General features: G+C 37.3%; 1 protein-coding gene across 2 annotated transcripts in view; it reads right to left on the bottom strand.

The window, feature by feature from the left end:
- Positions 1–482: 482 nt before the first annotated feature.
- Positions 483–18,123, bottom strand: part of ZNF292 (zinc finger protein 292) — a 31,625-nt gene continuing 13,984 nt past the window's right edge. For both annotated transcript variants that reach the window (XM_080999844.1, XM_080999845.1), the window contains 4 exons: positions 13,178–13,380; positions 11,452–11,588; positions 10,110–10,251; positions 483–8,556 (listed from right to left, as the gene is read on the bottom strand). In XM_080999844.1, the coding sequence (XP_080855970.1) occupies positions 1,411–8,556; positions 10,110–10,251; positions 11,452–11,588; positions 13,178–13,380 (7,628 nt within the window). In that variant the 3' untranslated portion in view covers positions 483–1,410. The remainder of the gene's footprint in view (positions 8,557–10,109; positions 10,252–11,451; positions 11,589–13,177; positions 13,381–18,123) is intronic.

Here is an 18,123-nt window from a genome sequence, read left to right as displayed (position 1 = left end):
CTGAAGTCATTTGTTTGATGCCTCAATAGCAGGGCCATCTTGAGTGAAGTTCAATATGGTGGATGAGACAGTGGTCTCTCTGCCTTAATACTACCCTGCATCAACCTGATGTGCTATTAGTATCTTTGCGTGCATGTAATGTAAACTTCAAATGACAAGGAAACTTAATTCTAAAAAAGGCAGAAGGAAACTTACATTTTCTACTGTAACTGTGAATGAGAAGAGAGGCTGTCATCTATTATGAAAGCTGTGTAATTATACTTGGAAGAGCACAAACTCTCATCTTCCATTGAAAAAGCAAATATTGTGTTTCTAATGCTGTTATAGTATTTTACAAAACAGATACCAAGGTGGTAATATCAAAACAAGTAGTGTAAAAATGCGTTCATTAAAAAAGATTGTTTCCAAAGCTGTGTTGTAGATGCTACCCTATAAATAAATCTAAATTTCAAAAACAAAAAGGACCTTTGTAAGATAACATGTATAAAACAAGAAATGAAATGTGATTTTATTTAAGGCAATACTGGGCTACTTCACAAATCACCACCTCAAAAATATACACTGCTCCACACTACTAATTTTCTATCACATTCACGATGGGTTATTCAATACCAAAATGTTGTTTAAAATCTTCAGTGTCAGCAAACTATTTAAAATTTACATTTCCATTATATTATGGAAGTGGAAGAATTTCGATCCAATTAAAAGCAATGCAAATGCAGTTATAGGAAAAAGTTTGAGTTAAGTACATATGAATACCATCCAAAGATATTGGATGTTTCAAGTTACAAACACAACTGTGTCAGTATGTATTTTAACCAATTAAGTGTGATCTGATCAATCTCTTCTCCTGTACACACATTTTATGCAAAACGAAACTGGATATGGTAGACTTACCTAGTTGTTACTTTAAAAAGTTTAAAAGAATATTTTAAAAACTGGATCACTTAGTTACAAATTAAAATTCTGAATATAAACGTGTCATTTAATATTTCAGACTTACAGACTGCTAACAGCAGCAAATGATTTACAATAATAAATATATACAAAAATGTATCTACAAATAAAAAGTACTGTTATATATGAGCTGTGACCCAGTGAAAAATACCACAGACAATACACAAATATTTGAGTCATGGAAAAGGACAAAAATCTGATAAAAAATTGAGGTTCTGATCAATTATTTACAAAACTGAAACAATGATTCTGTTCCAAGTCCCATAGGGATAAAAACAAAGAAATTTACATGACAACTGTCATGATTTTGCTAGGTTAAATCACTTCAACAGAAAACCTTAAGAAATAGTCTCATGCTCAATGGCTTCCTACTAAAATAAAATTTAAAAAATGCAGTACAGGTCATGTTTAGACATTAATCATCAGAACATAGAGTCCACACATATTACCCGATTATTTTGTAACCTCTGGATTTTTCTCCAAATGTCCATCAAGTCTTATAAGACTGACAATAGGTTTCATTTCCTGAAGCTGCTTCAACACAAGCTCAGTGCAATTTTTAAAAGTCTTATCTAAAACTATTTTTACAGTACCGCTACACTGAAATTGTGATGGGTTAGCAAACTGTACATAGATTTCACTTTCAGAACATGATCGTGTTCTTGCAAACGAGGACTTGTCATTAGATTTTCTTGAGTTTGAATGAGAACCTTTTCTGGTTCCACAGCTATTGCAGGCTCTATCTGTAGGTTTCTTTTGCTTCACTGCAGACTCTTCAAGGAACTTGAGGAAAGATACTTCAAATCCCATAGGCTTAAATGAACTCCAGTCAAAAGATGCGGATTGCTCTTCAGCAGTTTGAACAGCGACAGCAGTTTCCTCCTCTCTCCGCACACTACTTACTTCAACAGCTAAGATTTCTTCCTGTTTCTCAACTTTCCGCTTTTTAATCTGAGGATTTTTTTCTTTGTTTGCTCTTTTCAAGTTGCCATTTACGTTTTGCTTTTCCGAAAGGCAAGAACTAGTTTCTTGGCAGTCATTATTTACATCAGAAGAAGGCTTTCCATGATTCTCTGAACTTGTGAGGTCCTCATTAACAAGTTTGGTAATGAACATTTCTGCAAGCTCATCCACTTCATCCTTCTCACTCTTCTCAGGTTCTTTTTGTGCCACTGGTGTAGAGGCTCTCAAGTCCTCAGGGGTTTCAGACAAATGTGGCTGCAATTCTGCATCACACGTTTTGTCCTCAATTGCCTCATTTTGTGAAGATACTTCTTTCTCCATTAAATCAGGATGTTTGTTTGAGACAATTAGGATATTTCTGTGTTTTGAAGTATATGCTTTAGACAACTTGTGACATTTATAATGTCTAATTATATTATTTTCACTTGTGACAACTGACGAACAGCCTTCTATCATACATGGATATTGTGTGACCAAAGTGCTTGAACATTCTGATAAAGCATCATGCCTACTCTTTATTGAGTACACATACTTTCCACATTTCAAAGTATATGCCTTATTCTCAAGGATCTGCCCCATTTTTAAGTTCTTGTTTTCTACAATTATAAGTTTCCTTCGCTTAGTCCTAATTGATATTTTGTTTCCATGCTTTCCTGCCCTATATTTTAATCCTTTATGCTTAATTTTCATGGTTTTTTCCTGATTAGCCTTACTTGAAATATTTTCCTGACCTGGTGTCAAGAATCGCCTCGGTCTTATCAGATGATCTTTATGCCTGTCATTATGCTTATTAAAAATATGTCGTAGGAGATTAGACCTTGTTGCATAAATACGATCACAGCCTTCACAATCACACTTGTACATGCCATCCTCTGTTTTTGTTTGTTTTATCTTTATTCCATGATCCACTTCTAAATGAGTAATATAATTAATATACATTGTAAAGGATGATTTACATTCAGACTGATCACAAGGGAATCTTCCAACATCCAAGGCTGACTTCATGCTTCCAATTTCCTCAGGAGTCATTTCATGAAGCTTCATGTAGTGCTGAATAAGACTAGTGACTTCCTGAAATATCCTTGAGCAATTTCTCACCTCGCATCTGAATTCTTTTACAATTACATTTGTTTCAGTTTCATCACAGTCTTCTTCTTTACAAAACTCCTCATCTTTACTCGGCTCACTTTCTTCTTCTCCTTCCACAGAGAAGGAGGGCAGATCAGATTTGTGTACAGCTTGATAATGAAGAATCAAATTCTGCTGTATTGTAAAAGCAGCAAAACAACCTTGATGTACACATCTGTAAGGTCTGTAGGGACTATAACTAGTAGGAAGTTCTAAAGTTTTACATGCTGGTTTGGGGTGTTTTTTCTCCTCTTTTTCTTTCCTATGTCTTCTAATTTTGCGTACTTTGGGTTGTACCTGTATGTTTTTTAGTGTGGCAACATTATAAAGTTCAGGAGGAATGGTAACCACTTGTGGAGGTTTTTCCATTTTTTCAGAAACATCTGGAGTACTTTCTGGCACCACCTCCTCTGGGATCACCCTCTCTGGCACCACTATTTCTGGCACTTTCACAGATTCTATACATGCTTCTTTCTTTATTTCAAGATCTTTAGTCAATTGTGCTTCCTGTGCACTTTCCATTAGCACACAAGGTATACTCTTTAGTTCAACAGGCCTTGGTGTTAAGTTTGCAGTTTTGTTTTGGGATCTTCTCCCATAGGGTCTTTTTAGTTTTAGTTTTACCATTTCCTCTGTTGTAAAGTGATGTACCAGCTGACAGTGGGCCCGGAGGTTAGAATTTCTTGTAAATGTTTTTGGACAGGTAGCTACAACACATTTAAAGGGTGCATATTTCAACTGGTGTTTCTTAATTTCCAGTATCATTTCTGCAGTGTATTGATGTATTTTGCTGTAGTGTTTAAATAATGCATCCTTGGTCATAGCACTGTAACTGCAGCTTGGGGCCTGGCACATAAAAGGTTTATGGGCTTTTTCACTGAACCGATTATGCGTTTCTGAAGGTGGCTGGACAGGAGAAGTGCTCTCAGTTGTTACAAATGGAACAAGAATCTGTGGTAGTGAATCTGCTGGAAGACAATGAATTATACTGTCAAACACTTGACCTGAAGTTTCACTTTCTAACTTCAGCTTTTTCAGACCTTCTAATATTTCCATAATCTGAAGATCATCTTTGTGAGAGGTGTCATACTTAGAAGGGCTATTTTTATCAAGGGTGACATTCTGTATGTCTGCTATGTGTTGCGCAAGGTTGGATGGTTGAACAGTTTGTGAAGGGTTTTCTGAAGTACACTCAGGAGTACTGATTTGCTGACTCTGCAATGACTCAATCGACACTTCCTGGTTTTCCATTTTAACTTCTACCATCTGAGAGTTCATAGCTGTTTTAATTATTTCAAGGGTCTTCTCAAAGTTTTCAATTACATTCTGCTCTGAAATCTCCAAATTGGAATTTTCCTGAATGCAGGAATCTAGAGTGACCTGAGAGTTGTCATTTTCAGATTTCACTGATAAGCAAACTGTTTCTTCATGAGTGTCATGACTAGTATTAAAGTTCTCTTTGACACTGGCAATTAACTCGCTGTCCACATTGCTCAGTTTTTGTGTAAGATTTTCCATTAACACTTGAGACTCATATTTTGTCAATACATTTGACTGGAGATTCTCTGTCGATATTTGCACATTTTCTTCAGCATTTCTGGCTAAAAGCCCCAATGTTGACAAATCATTAATTACTAATTTCTGTGAAATGTCAGTAGCAACTTTCTTCTTTTTCTTCGAACCACCAACCCCCTTTTTCTTTAAGTTACTCAATTCTGAATTTTTGATGCTGCTTATGACTGAAATACGTGAAGTATTATTTCCAAAATTATGTGCTGTGGCAGTAGAATTAGAAACGAAGTTGGAACATAAGCCATTTTCAATAGTCTTAAGTATTAAGTCATCTGGAAATACTGGTAAGCTGTTGCATTCTTCTACTGAGGAAATTTTGGTGTTAATTGTTCTGTTTTGGTCTGATAGCAAGGTAGTTGGTAACGAAGGTGACACACCTGGATTTGGCAAAACTGTTGCATTTATTTCAGTAGTACCAGTGATACAGCTAGTTGTAATTACATGTGGTAATATTTCTGTAGAATCAAAAGTACTTGGAATGCCTGCAGTTTCCAAGGCCTGTTTGATAATTTCATTTCCTTCTTCATTTTCACTTGCATTGAAGGTAGTCGTATTAGTCCGTGGAAACAAGTTCTGGAAAAAAGCAGTTGACCGATTTTCAGTAGCCAGCAGCTGAAGGAATGATGGCTCTTTAAAACACACTTCTGGATTAAAACTTGGCTCCTGTTGCTGCTGTAAGCTCAATGCATTTGAAGAAAGAATCATACTGGCAAGAAGAGAAGATTGTCCATTAAGCTGTAGAGCTTCATGAGAAATTTCCGATTCATCTAGGGGCTTACAATAGGAGCGTTTAGACAGGTGGCCACCAAGTGATCTAGGATTAGAAAAAACCCTATAACATCGACTACAAATAAATTTGCCATCCCTGATTATTGCTGGCCATTTTGCCCGCTTGTTATGCTTTGGCTTCTTTTCTTTTCCATCTGGATCTCGCCTACGAACCTTTTTCACTTTTTCTGAAACAAGGAGTTGCGGAGTGGTTTCACTGAAGTTACTCTCATTATTTACTTGTGAAGGGAAGAGCACATCAACACTTTCCTCTTTTGTAAAAGCAGAGTTATTGTTTCCTTCTAGGGAGGAAAAGTGACTGGTATTGTTCTCCATTTGTGAGAAAACAGAACTCGGACCATTATCAGCAAGAGAAGGAAAGAGAGAAATTGGACCATTTTCTGAAGGTAAAGGAAGGAAAGGATCTGAACCACTGTCAATGTTCAGAGGCATAACTGGTTTTTCTAGTTCGTCCAGCTGTGAAGGTAAAGTTGCACTGGACAAACTTCCCAATTGTGCGCCTAATGTATTCTCTGTTTCACTTTTAATATGGGATGATAGACCTATATTTATAACATTTTCCATGTTGGGTAATAGGGAATTAGTCATACTTTCCAGACGTGTTGGAAAAAGGGCGTTAGACAGCTGCTGCAGTTGGCTTGTACAAGGGGGATTTGAAGTGGTCTTGGCTTGTTGAAGAAAAGCATCACTAGTGGGAGTAGATACTTGTGATGGTAAAAAATAAACAATTTTGCTATCATTTGACAGGTTTTGCAAACTGCTTGTTTTTTTACTCCTTTTATTCTTGCGCTGCATCTTAAATGCAGCATATTGATCAGGATGGGCTGTCTTCATATGTTTGCCAATGCTTTGGCAAGAATTGTAGACTCGAGTACATCCATCAACTTGGCAAGTGAACTTCTGAACTGGAGCTGCCAGTGGTATGACTGGAACAAAAGGAGTGCCGAGGCTGCTCTGGGTTGGCGCAAGTGCAATCCCTTCTAAAGTCTTTAGAGGCAAATTATAAAAATTGGGAGCAGTCTTAATGTTCTCTTCCATGGGAAGTTTGGGAGAGAGTAAATTTTGACAGCCTACTTGATTCGGCATGAAGGACATAAGACTTATCTCTTTTTCAGGGCTTTTTGATGCAAGAACTTCAGGTTCAAGTTTAACTGAATGCATGGAAACTGTTTGGGACTCACCAACACAGTCATGTTCCTTTCCTTCCTGGAACACTGCAAGATCATTACAAGTATCTTCAACTGCTGGGCATAACTGTTGGACTACAGATGCACCAGTATCTATTTTACTACTCAAAGCAGGTAATTTACCTTTTCTTGCCATGTTTTCTCTAATTCTTTGGCCTAGAAGAGGCATCAAAACACTGCTGGCCACAGCTACCGGTTCTGCCTTTGAAGGAGGAGCAGGTATAGGTTGCTCCACACTTTCTACAGAGATTGAATTAATCTGTTCCAGTACACTAGCTGGCATTTTTGTTTCCTCAGTCCTGAGAGATTCATCTTTGAACTGATCCGAGACATAATTTTCTGCTTTGGCACAGATATTTATACCATTTTCAGGTGGTAGAACAAATGTTTCTTTTGGATGGATTTCTTCAGCATTCTCATTTTCTTCTAAAGGTTGGGAAGAATTATTCTCACCATCAGACAGCTGTATTTTTTCAGATGATTTAGTATGGTCTTTAATATGCTTTTCTAATTCATTTTGGGAGCGGTAAACTTTTCCACAACCTGCAAATTTGCAGGTGAAGGTATTATAGTGCTGTGCTTCATGATCATAAAGTAAGTATGCTTCTGAAAACACTCTCCCACATTTCGGAAACATACACTTTGCCTTGAAGAGTGGGTGCTCTTTCCGATGACTCAAAAGTTCAGCATAACTATTAAAGCTAGATTTACATTTCATCTGGATACAGATGTAGGGTTTGCTGCCACAATGCATTTGTAAATGATCATTGAGGTGGGTAACACTTACAAAATGGCGTCTACAGTACTGGCAAATGACTTTTTTGCTCTGCATTTCAAGAAACCGTTTAGCTTCTTCATTGTCTTTATGACCTTTCGCATGTGCAATCAAATTTTTAAAGTATTTAAAGCCTTTCTTACACAAGCTAACAGGACATGTAAACTCATTGACAGGCAATGGTTTCTGAACTGGTGTTATCTCTGGAATGTAAGGTTTGTCTTTTTCAAAATTTTCATCATCAGAACCATCATTATCATTAAAAACAATGAAGTCTGCTGCATAAAGGCTGTTCTTTTTTATGTGCCGTTGTTCCTGCTTAACTACAGTATTGTTCTTCTTGTTCACACCAGTGGTTGCTGTTTTAGGTGGTCTTCCTAATTTTCTCAGTGGTTTCATTGCAGCCAGTCTCTCTTTACTAGACTTCTTAACGTGCAGTGTGACATGCGGAACAAATGTTTCTTTAGAATTAAAATTCTGTGCACATATCGGGCAACTATAGATTCCATCCTTGTAGTGTTTCTGTGCATGCCTTACTATTCTATGTCCAAGGAATTCTTTGTCACACAGCACACAATATTGCATGTATGCTTGCCAGTTCCTGAATCTAGCAGATATGAACCCTCGCTCTCTCAGTTTCTTTATTTCTCGGTTTTTCTGCTTTTTATCTCTAATGCTTCTAAGTAAGTTTGTAGCTTCATCAAAACATCCAGAAAGTCCATTCACTAAAGTTTCTTTGTTTTCATCTTGGCAGTCCTCTGCTTTTTCATGCATTTCACTGTCATTCAGCTCATCTATTGATGATACAATTGATGCCTCTTCTCCCATCAATGCAAGACACTGACGTTTTAGCATTTTCCAGTCCCAAAATTCTGGATCGAAAGGCCATTGAGTTTTTAATACAAGTAAGAGCTCACAGCGTAATGAATTTGGTATTGGAAGGTTTTCTTCATCATATTTCTGGTCAGGCTGATTATATAGCATTTCAACAGCATAGTATGCGTCCACATTTGGCTCGAGGAGAAATTCACTCAGTTGACAAGCACGTTTAACCTCCAAATCATCAGGCAACAAACAAGATATAGTCTTGCAAATGGAAATCTTGACCTCTGTATTCTCACTGGCTTCCAAACGCAATGCTTTCACACAAAGTTCAATGCACGTTGCAAGTCCAGCAGCATCGATCTGTAAAAGAAGAGACAAATTAAAAAGTAATTTAAAACATTATGTAATGCTTACAATTGATTTCAGTAAATTCTATAAATGATTATTCAAACTCTTTCACTTACATCTGAACATTAAACATACAATTAAAAAACCCTTATTTTTGCATTAAATGGATAATGGTCTACATTTTGTCAAAATTAATCACTTCTTCCAGGAACAGCTATAGAATTCAGTTTTTGATTAATGTGGTCCTGTTACAAACTCTTGAAAAAACCCATAATTATTAAGTGAAACAAGCAACTGCCTTACAATATATAGAAGCACAAAAAATAATACTGGAGAAAAGAGCAACTTCTTTGTCCTTAATTCAGCTGTGTCCCGCAAGGCTCAACATTTATCAGAGCTATTACATGTAAATGCCATTCTCAAATATCTCTGGGTTGTATCCAGAGAAACGTTAAGTATAAGGATGTTTGCATGAAAAGAATTTCACAACCCAAATTGCAGCTACCTGCATCCATCAAATAAAATGTTTCTGATGGCTGGAAGATGAGATGCTAGAATGGGAATGAATGAGCTGAAATCAGACAGCAGTATCATGTAGCTTTTCATGTGAAGGACACATGAAGAAAATCTACTTGTGCAAATGTCCTCTTCTCTGGATCCAACCTAGTATCTTTAGCAACTCTTGGGCAGACATCGCTATACAATTTAAGGCAGAGTCAAGCAAACTAAGGTCCCAAACTAAGGAATACAACTGACCTACTAAGACCTATTCCCTGGAAGAACTTCCACTTGCCCACATCATCCTGAAACAACAGGATGTGGAACTATCTCGCCTATACTTGTATTACCTCCACACTATAGGCTGTTCTGTTACAATTGTTTTATTATTTCATTGTTCCTTTGGTCTTGATTTCATGCTGGCCTGGTTTCTTGCTGCATTTTGATGTTTGCTTTTTAACAGTTGGAGGTTGTTTTGGTGCTGCTCTGCATTTGACTTTTTTTTTCTTTATTTTGTTTAGCTGTTGACTTCTAAGTTTTGAGCTGTTTTTATTTGTAACCTGGTTTACTGGCCTTTGGGCAGGAAAATAGCCTAGAAATATAAACATAATGGGAAAATAAACACTTTACCCAGGATGGTATTGAAACAGAGTGAGCAAAATTTGGCTGTATTGTACCCAATGCAATCTTTCTACTTCATAAAACTGATGTAGGAGTCAAGGCCATCTAGAATGGTCAAAAGCAATCAAAAGCTCTCTCCCACAGATGGCCTCATCCTCCCTCCCTTTCTTTAAAAGATGTTCTAAGCAAATGGTTAGTGTTTTGGACATTTTTGGCAGCCAGAGATACTGAGTGCAAAGTGCACACTGTCATGCCAGCTTTCTCTGAGACAAGAGGAAATTATGCTTCACAGGAACTTCTGACTGCTAGTTTACGCATGCAGATACCATAGTTGGAAGTGCGAAGAACTGTATTTTCATGAGGTAGGTGCACTATACTTTGCAAGTCACTACCAAGTGGATTTTCAATTCCACAGCATCACAAATAACCTTACTGCACATCCTTACCTCTGAATTGATTACTTTAATTAGGAAGAAAATGTGGTATACTGTCTTTGTTAACACAGAAAGTTGACGACATCTCTCTAGATATATTTGTACAGAAGGCTCTACCCTTTGCTGTAGTTTGCTCCAGAAGAGTGTCAGTTCCCTGAAAATTGAGATTTACAAAGTTAAAACTATACTAACATTGAAACACTGTAGTCACTAGAAGGAGGGGTGTGTCTTTCTCTCATTTTCCCACTGCTCCTGGAAGGAAGTGGGAATTTCAAAATGCACACTTCCTTCTGGCAGAATGCGATGAAATACTTTCTCATCTTCTCACCCTCTCACAGTGGATTGGGGAGAGCTGTGAGAGATGTGGAAGGATGGGGATTCACAATGGGGAGGGAAGTGTGTTGGCAGGGGTAGCAAGTGGGCAGGGGTGAAGGGAGGGGGTTGGGAGTTGGCAATCAATGCAACAGAGGTGGCAGCCCCATGCCCTATAAATTAAGGTAAACAATTGCTAGTATGGCACCTTGGGAATTCCCTGCAGCTTCTACTTATTGGGAAATTTTGGAAACAGTTGGAATACAAAGAAAAATAATAGCTTCAGAGGCAGCCTACCTGCATTATATTTTGGCCAAAAACAGGAGAAACATTACAGTACATTTAAAATGAAGTACACTTCTATTTATATAAGATAACTGTTTGACTAAACTATGCCTTGACACATGGAAAGCAAGTCATTCTTTCTGAATACTTGAGATGGGGAAATTGGCTTGCTTAATGCATCTTGAGCAGCATAAAACTAAGAGTGATTTACAATCCATCATTCTTGTGATTGAAATCTTATTTTAATAAAATTTAAAGAAAAATCCTGAATGTTAAATGTGCTAACATTTTCATGACTATGCATTTCATTCCAAGTATTATGTTTTCCCACTCAATATCTATCTTATACGGATATAAATGGTAAGGATGCACGTTTCAGCGTTAAATATGCTCTGGTTTATGTTCACAAGGAACAGTCTACTAGTCATTTCACTGCATAGTACTTGGAAATGTACTGGTACAGTAAAATCTCACAATGATGAGGTAAGTATTTTAGATATATTAACTTAACTTCTATTACACCAGTCTACTAAGATATGTAGAATTTGGTTCCTACAGAGGTAAAACTACGGTTGCTTTGTAATATTTGATCTGCTATATGATCCTTAATTAGGATAAATTACAGACACCAATGGCACTAGCTATCACAAGTTATGACAAAATACTCAATTTTATAATATTTCTATTCCATTACTCCATTTGTATATTTGCTGTATAATATATTCTAACTAACATAGTTCAAAGGATTCAAACCTACCATGCACAATACATCTCTCCCTGCTGCAATTGACGAGATAAAAATGCTGCACATAAAATAAGAGCACTCTTTTCATCTCCTTCAGATTCTAGATTACAGATCATTTCTAAAGCATCTTTGCAGTCTATATCTGCAATCTGAAGAGTGAGGAAAAAAAGATTAAGTAATTTGTTTTCAGTTAAAATATTAAATCCGATTACATCAAAACATGCATAGTACATACCAGCAGTTTAAGCAATTGCTTTAAACATTGATACTCTATGTAAAAACCATGATTATTTTTCAAAAAGAAAAAAATCTAATTTGTACAGTTTATACGTTACATAAATCATCTCAATGATCTCTTAAATTTATACACCAGCATCTTCTATTACACTTATCCAGAGAGACTAAAAATACTGCTAACACAGACAAAAATACTTAAGTCTCTATGTATATGTTTTATTAGTTTATGGGAGGAATTAACGTCACACTCTTCTCATTCTTCTGTCAGTGCAAGCATTTCCGTTTGCCAAACAGAATAACCACTCACCTCTCCACCTTCTGAGTACTGTTCTGGGGATTCGCCTTACCAACACACATGGGTGGGCGGAGGGGAAAAGCCCCACTGTGCAAGCAAAATGTTTTGTGCAGGGCTTCTGCTGATAGGTCTTGTTAGGGAAATCCTACCCTATGTTTGTAAGGACCTGGACAAATCATTTCCAAATATAAAATAATCCAAGTGAAAGGACTCCAGGAATCAAAGGACTTAATTTTGGTTAAGAGATTGGGAGCAACCTCTGGGCTTCAGCAAGTTCATGAACCACCTTCCTTTCCTTATACAGTACTAGAATCCCTTTCTTCTAACCCTTTTCAACTTTAACAATGCTGCAGCAGTGCATCTGCGCTGAGGTCAATGCCAGCCATGGTTAGAGGATTTGAAGGTGGTCAAAAGCTTAGCATTCACCAGGTAGTGTGGTTAATGCTGAAAGAGGAAGGGCATTTTAAAATATATTAATGCCAAATGGAGTCATTCTGTCATTTCTCTTCAAAAGCTCGAACAAGGCTGTCAGTTCCTTTCTGATTACTGCCAAAGAGGGTCTAACAGATATGAATGTTTCAAAGACTGACTACTGAGCATATTTAATTACCCCTTGTCTTAAGAAAACCCTTGTCTTCCCTGAAAACCTTAATCTCCCAGAATTATTCAAAATCATGAATTCCCTCCTAACCTTTCTATGCCCAATTGTTCCAATTTAAAAGCCATTGTATCCAAATAATGGGTACTATACATTAACGAATAGACCCCCATATAATAAAATATGGCAAACACTTCAACAATTCTTTTTTAAGGGATAAGAGTCAATGGGTGTAATTCAATATACCACCAATGAGAGCATTTCTGCTTGGAGATGGAACAATCTTCCTTCTCCTCCCTGCCATGCTGTTCTGGGGGTTCTCTCAACTCTCCAGGGAGGATATGGGGCAGGTACAGGGGAAGAGAGGGGGAAAGCTCCATTGAGCTAGGTGGAGTCCTTGTGCTAGCTTCCATGAATGGGGTAGTTGAATCTGGCCCAAGATGTTTTATACCTTACAGTTTGCACTGACTCAAGCTTAACTGTTCTAGAACATAAATAATTCTTTCTTCAGAGAATGTTACAACATGCACTTCTGAACCATGTTTCCCAATACTCTTATTACTGATGTTTTGAGAAAGTCACAAGGCATATTTCTAAAACATACTTACCTCCTGCATTAGCTTTTCATTTGGTGACCCAGAACAAAGGCAGACTAGATAGGTTTGCTTAAAACTGCCTTTGCTGCTGATTTCTGGATTGTCAGAGCACACTTTTGCCAGGGCAGTTGCTTGAGTTAACTGCTTTGTTTTCATCAAATGCTTAATGCGCACATCCAGTAGCATAGGGCCTTCAAAGGTTAAAAACTGATTCACTGAAAGACAATTAGACATATTGTTAGCTCACCATGCAGTAAGTGTTAACACAGGTCTACATACCAGTATTTATCATGAAAGGCAAAGGCACTAACTGTTAGAAGGATTTTGAAAGGGCCCAACTTGACTACAGTAAACCTATTTCAATTTTAAAAAAGCAAGCCAGAGCTTCAATTCTTCCCTCTGATCATCAATGTGGTTAAGAGTTTGGACATGATTTCACTGCTGTACATTCCCTCCTCAATCCCTCTCACCATAAGAGTATAGAAGCTCCTGTTCTGTCACCAGTTATCATGAAAAGAGAAGTAGAAACATGGGTAAGGGTGTTCATAAACCCAAATTCTACCTTGATTCCTTCTCAGTGACAACATCCGAACAAACCCTATGATATACCAACTTTTCTTAATTATGGTATGGGAAATAAGTGAGATTACCTTTTTTGCAGTAATATTATTTGTATTTCAACATAATTTACTTCAGAGAACACAAGCTATAATGAGGGGAGAGGGGGCTGAACAACCTTCTTAATGAACAATTTATGCTGCATGGTGTCAAGGTAAGATTTCATTCGGCACACAATTGTACAAATATATGACTACAGGATTGGTAGAACATAATCCTAATAAATAAGACCACAAACTAGTCTGCAATTATGTATTTTTTTATAACAGGAGAGGGACTGGAGGGGCTACAGAGGGAGACAAAGAAGTATTTCCTTCCTGCAACAATTCATTGTATTTTTATGCTAAGCACCAGATTCTGGCACCCTACTTGGTTTCTACACTGGGTGCACAGTAGGAACAGTGTTCCATTCCCCCTCCACTAGCTCATTCACTGCCATGGAATTCCATGCACCCTCTGACATGCAGTTCCTTATCACCTATGGCTCTCAAGCTAGCACTTACAAAGAAAGCTGCAGCGATGAACATATATAAGAGCCAGTGCCAGTGGCATAGCATGGAGAGGGCAGGACGGGGAGGGTCGCAGCTCCAGACACATTTCTTTTGAGGGTGTGCAACTAGGCACCCCCAAAACAGGTTCCCTCATCGAAGGAAGCAGCACCCAAGCCCAGCCTTTGGGGTTGGGCAGCGGTGGCAGCGGCTCCTTCTCCTTAGGGCCACTCTAGGGCCAGCTGAGAGGGATCTGGCGTACAGTGGTGCCTCGCAAGACAAAATTAATCCGTTCCGCGAGTCTCTTCGTCTTGCGGTTTTTTCGTCTTGCGAAGCACGGCTATTAGCGGCTTAGCGGCTATTAACGGCTTAGCGGCTTTAAGAAAAAGGAAACAAACTCGCAAGAACTCGCAAGACGTTTCGTCTTGCGAAGCAAGCCCATAGGGAAATTCGTCTTGCGGAACGACTCAAAAAACGCAAAACCCTTTCGTCTAGCGAGTTTTTCGTCTTGCGAGGCATTCGTCTTGTGGGGCACCACTGTATGAGGGATCTGCAGAGACAGCTTCCTTGTGTGGCGGCCCAATGCTGCAAGCTGGCCACACCTCCACTCCTGGGGTCAAGCTTGACCAACAGGCGGAAGTGTTGGAGAGGTGGTGGTGACACCCCTCTCTATTGCTGGGTGGCAGCATCCTTGTGCAACAGCCCAAAGCCAGTTGCAGCACGGGTGGAGGGTAATGACTGCTATGCACACCTATGTGAACAAGGGAAGTGATGAACTGGGGTGCACACTGCAGTGGGACCAAATTGTGACCCACCTTGAAACCCACCTGGCCGGGCTAGGTTCCATCAAGAGAGACACTCCAGATATATTTTAAGTTGCACATATAAGAACCAAATTTAAAATTACGGTATTTAAAAATTTTTTTTAAACAAAACAAAACAAAAACAAAACCTGATTAAAACCTACTTGTTTTTCTCACATCCGCACACACTCATTTTTATATTTACAAAGAGATTATAGACATTGGTCTTTAGAAGAAGGGTAAAATGAGAGAGAAATTGGAGAAGAATCCAGATGGCTTTATATATAAAGTTATGACTCATCTATAGAGTCTAAAGGTAAAAAACAAAAATAAATCAATAAAGCTAAGATGCGAAAGTTAATTAAAAAAGATCCACCAAAAAGGTTACGGAAATAGATTAAAATCAATGTCACTGCAGCCTGTCTGGATTAAGTAGCTTTATAATATGAAAACAGATATTCTTGCAGATAAATTAATCGTTCTAATTACTTTTCAGAGAGCAAGCTGATGAAATGGGACGAAAGAGGCAGATTCAGTATTATTACGGCTACAAAAAGCCAATTGTGATTTATGATTCAGAGGTCAATCTCATCTGAATTCAGCCATAAATTATTTACAAAGATACTTTCCAGTATAATAATATAATATTATATATTATATAATAATAAATAATATTTTTAAACTAACACACTGATTAAAAACAGGCTTTATCAGTGATATCCACTGAATGATAATACAACTCACAATAATAATTTCAAATACAAGAAACAAACACGTTTTATACTATCTTCCAACATTAGGTACATTGCTAGAAATGCTCTTTACAACTTAGGAAAGAGTCTTAAATGCAATTAATGAATATCCCTATAATTCAAATTTCAGAAGCCAGAGAATAATATGTATTCATCAACAGACAAACTTGCCTTTTGTCCGTTCTTGTTACAGAATCTCAGGCACATAAAAAGGTATAAACCCAATATTAAGTGTTAAAATTACTACATCAAAACACACAATATAGTATCAGTCCAATGCAGCTAAGCACTGGCTTACATTCTAGAACATTACTACATTAATGCTGCAAAGCAAGAAAGCTTCACTGATAACAATGAGGCGTACTTTCAATTAGACTTGTTTCAGACCAAACTGTAAGGTGATTGAACTTTCCACTTTAAAATGTGAAATGCAAACAGGGCGAAACAACAATAGGTGATCAGTAACTGCCCATTAAATATTTAACACCAATGTATGTGTGAATCAGTAAAGACTAGTTAATATTTACAATTAGTATTTATACCTTAACTATGTACTTGTATTTTTGTTATAAAGCCTTCACAATTAAGTTTCTAAATTTCATAAATTAAAATTGTGAATTATATCGTAAATTAAAACTATTCAGCCAATTTTATCTTCATGTTTTTGAAAAGTGAAACAGTATGTGCACTATTTCCCCATATCATTTAAGAAAGACAAAGTTTTAACTTAAGTGAGCATGGAAAGCAATTGCAACTTTGTAATTTTGGAAGGGTCAAACAAATATGTAACAGGCAAAAACTTATTAATAACAGTCTTCAATAAGTCTCCCTATACTGACTCGAAATGCTTTGGCAATGCTTTCCAAAACCGAATGTCAAGGTATATTTTTCATTAACTGCAGCAGCAATTCAACGAAGTGATGTGCCTGCATGGGAATGGTGAGAGAACTACATGTACATCTAGTTTTGTTTGATGTTTTGGTACAGCAGTCCCAATGGCAGAAGAGAAACCTCTTCTTATACTGAACAGTGACTTTGGCAATGACAACAATTGTAGTGAATACATGTACAGGCAACTCCCCACTTGTGCAGGAGTTGTGTTCTGGGTCACTATAAGCCTGTTCCACCTCCATTCCAGGGCCAAAAATGATGTGTACAATGGTGGTTGTGTGTCAATTGGACACACACAAAATGGCACCACCTGTAATCCTACTCAGGTTGCACATGTAGTTCTCCCTGACAATCATATACTGCTTCCTTGATTTGCAGCCTTAATTTTTAATAGACACTTATAGCTTGCTCAACTAACAGCATTCCCCGACCTGGTGCCCTCCAGATGTTTTTGGAATGTAACTCTCACTAGCCCCAAGCAACACCACCAGCGGTCAAGGATGATGGGAATTGTCATCCAAAACATTTAGAAGGCACAAGATTGAAGAAGGCTGACATAAAATAAGGCGCTGGGCTAAATAAAACATACTCAGAAAATATGTATGTTTGGAGGGTTCCCAAACTAGAGAAAAAATGGGGAAGGTAATTGGATAAAGATAAATAAATAAAATTATTTAGACAGTTTTGGGATGATGAGGAATAAAGAAAAAGAAAATAGGCAAATAAAGAGCAATGAAACAAAGCAGTAATGAATGAATACGGCTGATAGTGACTTAGGACAACAGAACACTTTAATTACTTTCCCTTGGTATAATAGAGTCCATGTTTGTAACCCTGTCTTGTTCAGCCATTATGTCTATGTTATAAATAGTTCCAGTCACTACCTTCAACAATTTTTGGTACCCTCGCCCATCTGACTGGATTGCTCCAGTCACTCTGAGTGTCTTCCAACATATATAAAAACATAATACAACATTAAACATTAAAAAACTTCCCTATACAAGGCTACCTTCAAATATTTTCTACAGTTGTGTAATTAATTATCTCCTTGACATCTGATGGGAGGATGTTTATTTATTTTGGTTTTATTTTATGTCTGCTTTTGTTGAACAGTGATCTATAATTGTATGTGGACTATGTATATTGTCATCAGATTCTGTTTGATAACACTGTGTTTTGCAGAATTTTGAATAAACGTTTCTTTAAAATTAAAATAGAAAAAGAGAGTAAACTATCAGGATCACTTAAAAGCATGCAAATGAGATACAAAATTGCTTTGTTTTGCCACTATTAAACCATTACTTTATAATCACTAAACAAAAAACCAGACAATGTTTATATTGTATCAAAACTGCTATGTTTCAGAACTTTTAACACAGCTATATTCAGACATTAAAATGTTTTGC

Source organism: Podarcis pityusensis (genome assembly GCF_964106645.2).
Source record: "Podarcis pityusensis genome assembly, chromosome: 3".
NCBI lineage: Eukaryota > Metazoa > Chordata > Lepidosauria > Squamata > Lacertidae > Podarcis > Podarcis pityusensis.
This window is presented reverse-complemented; position numbering and strand designations above follow the sequence as displayed.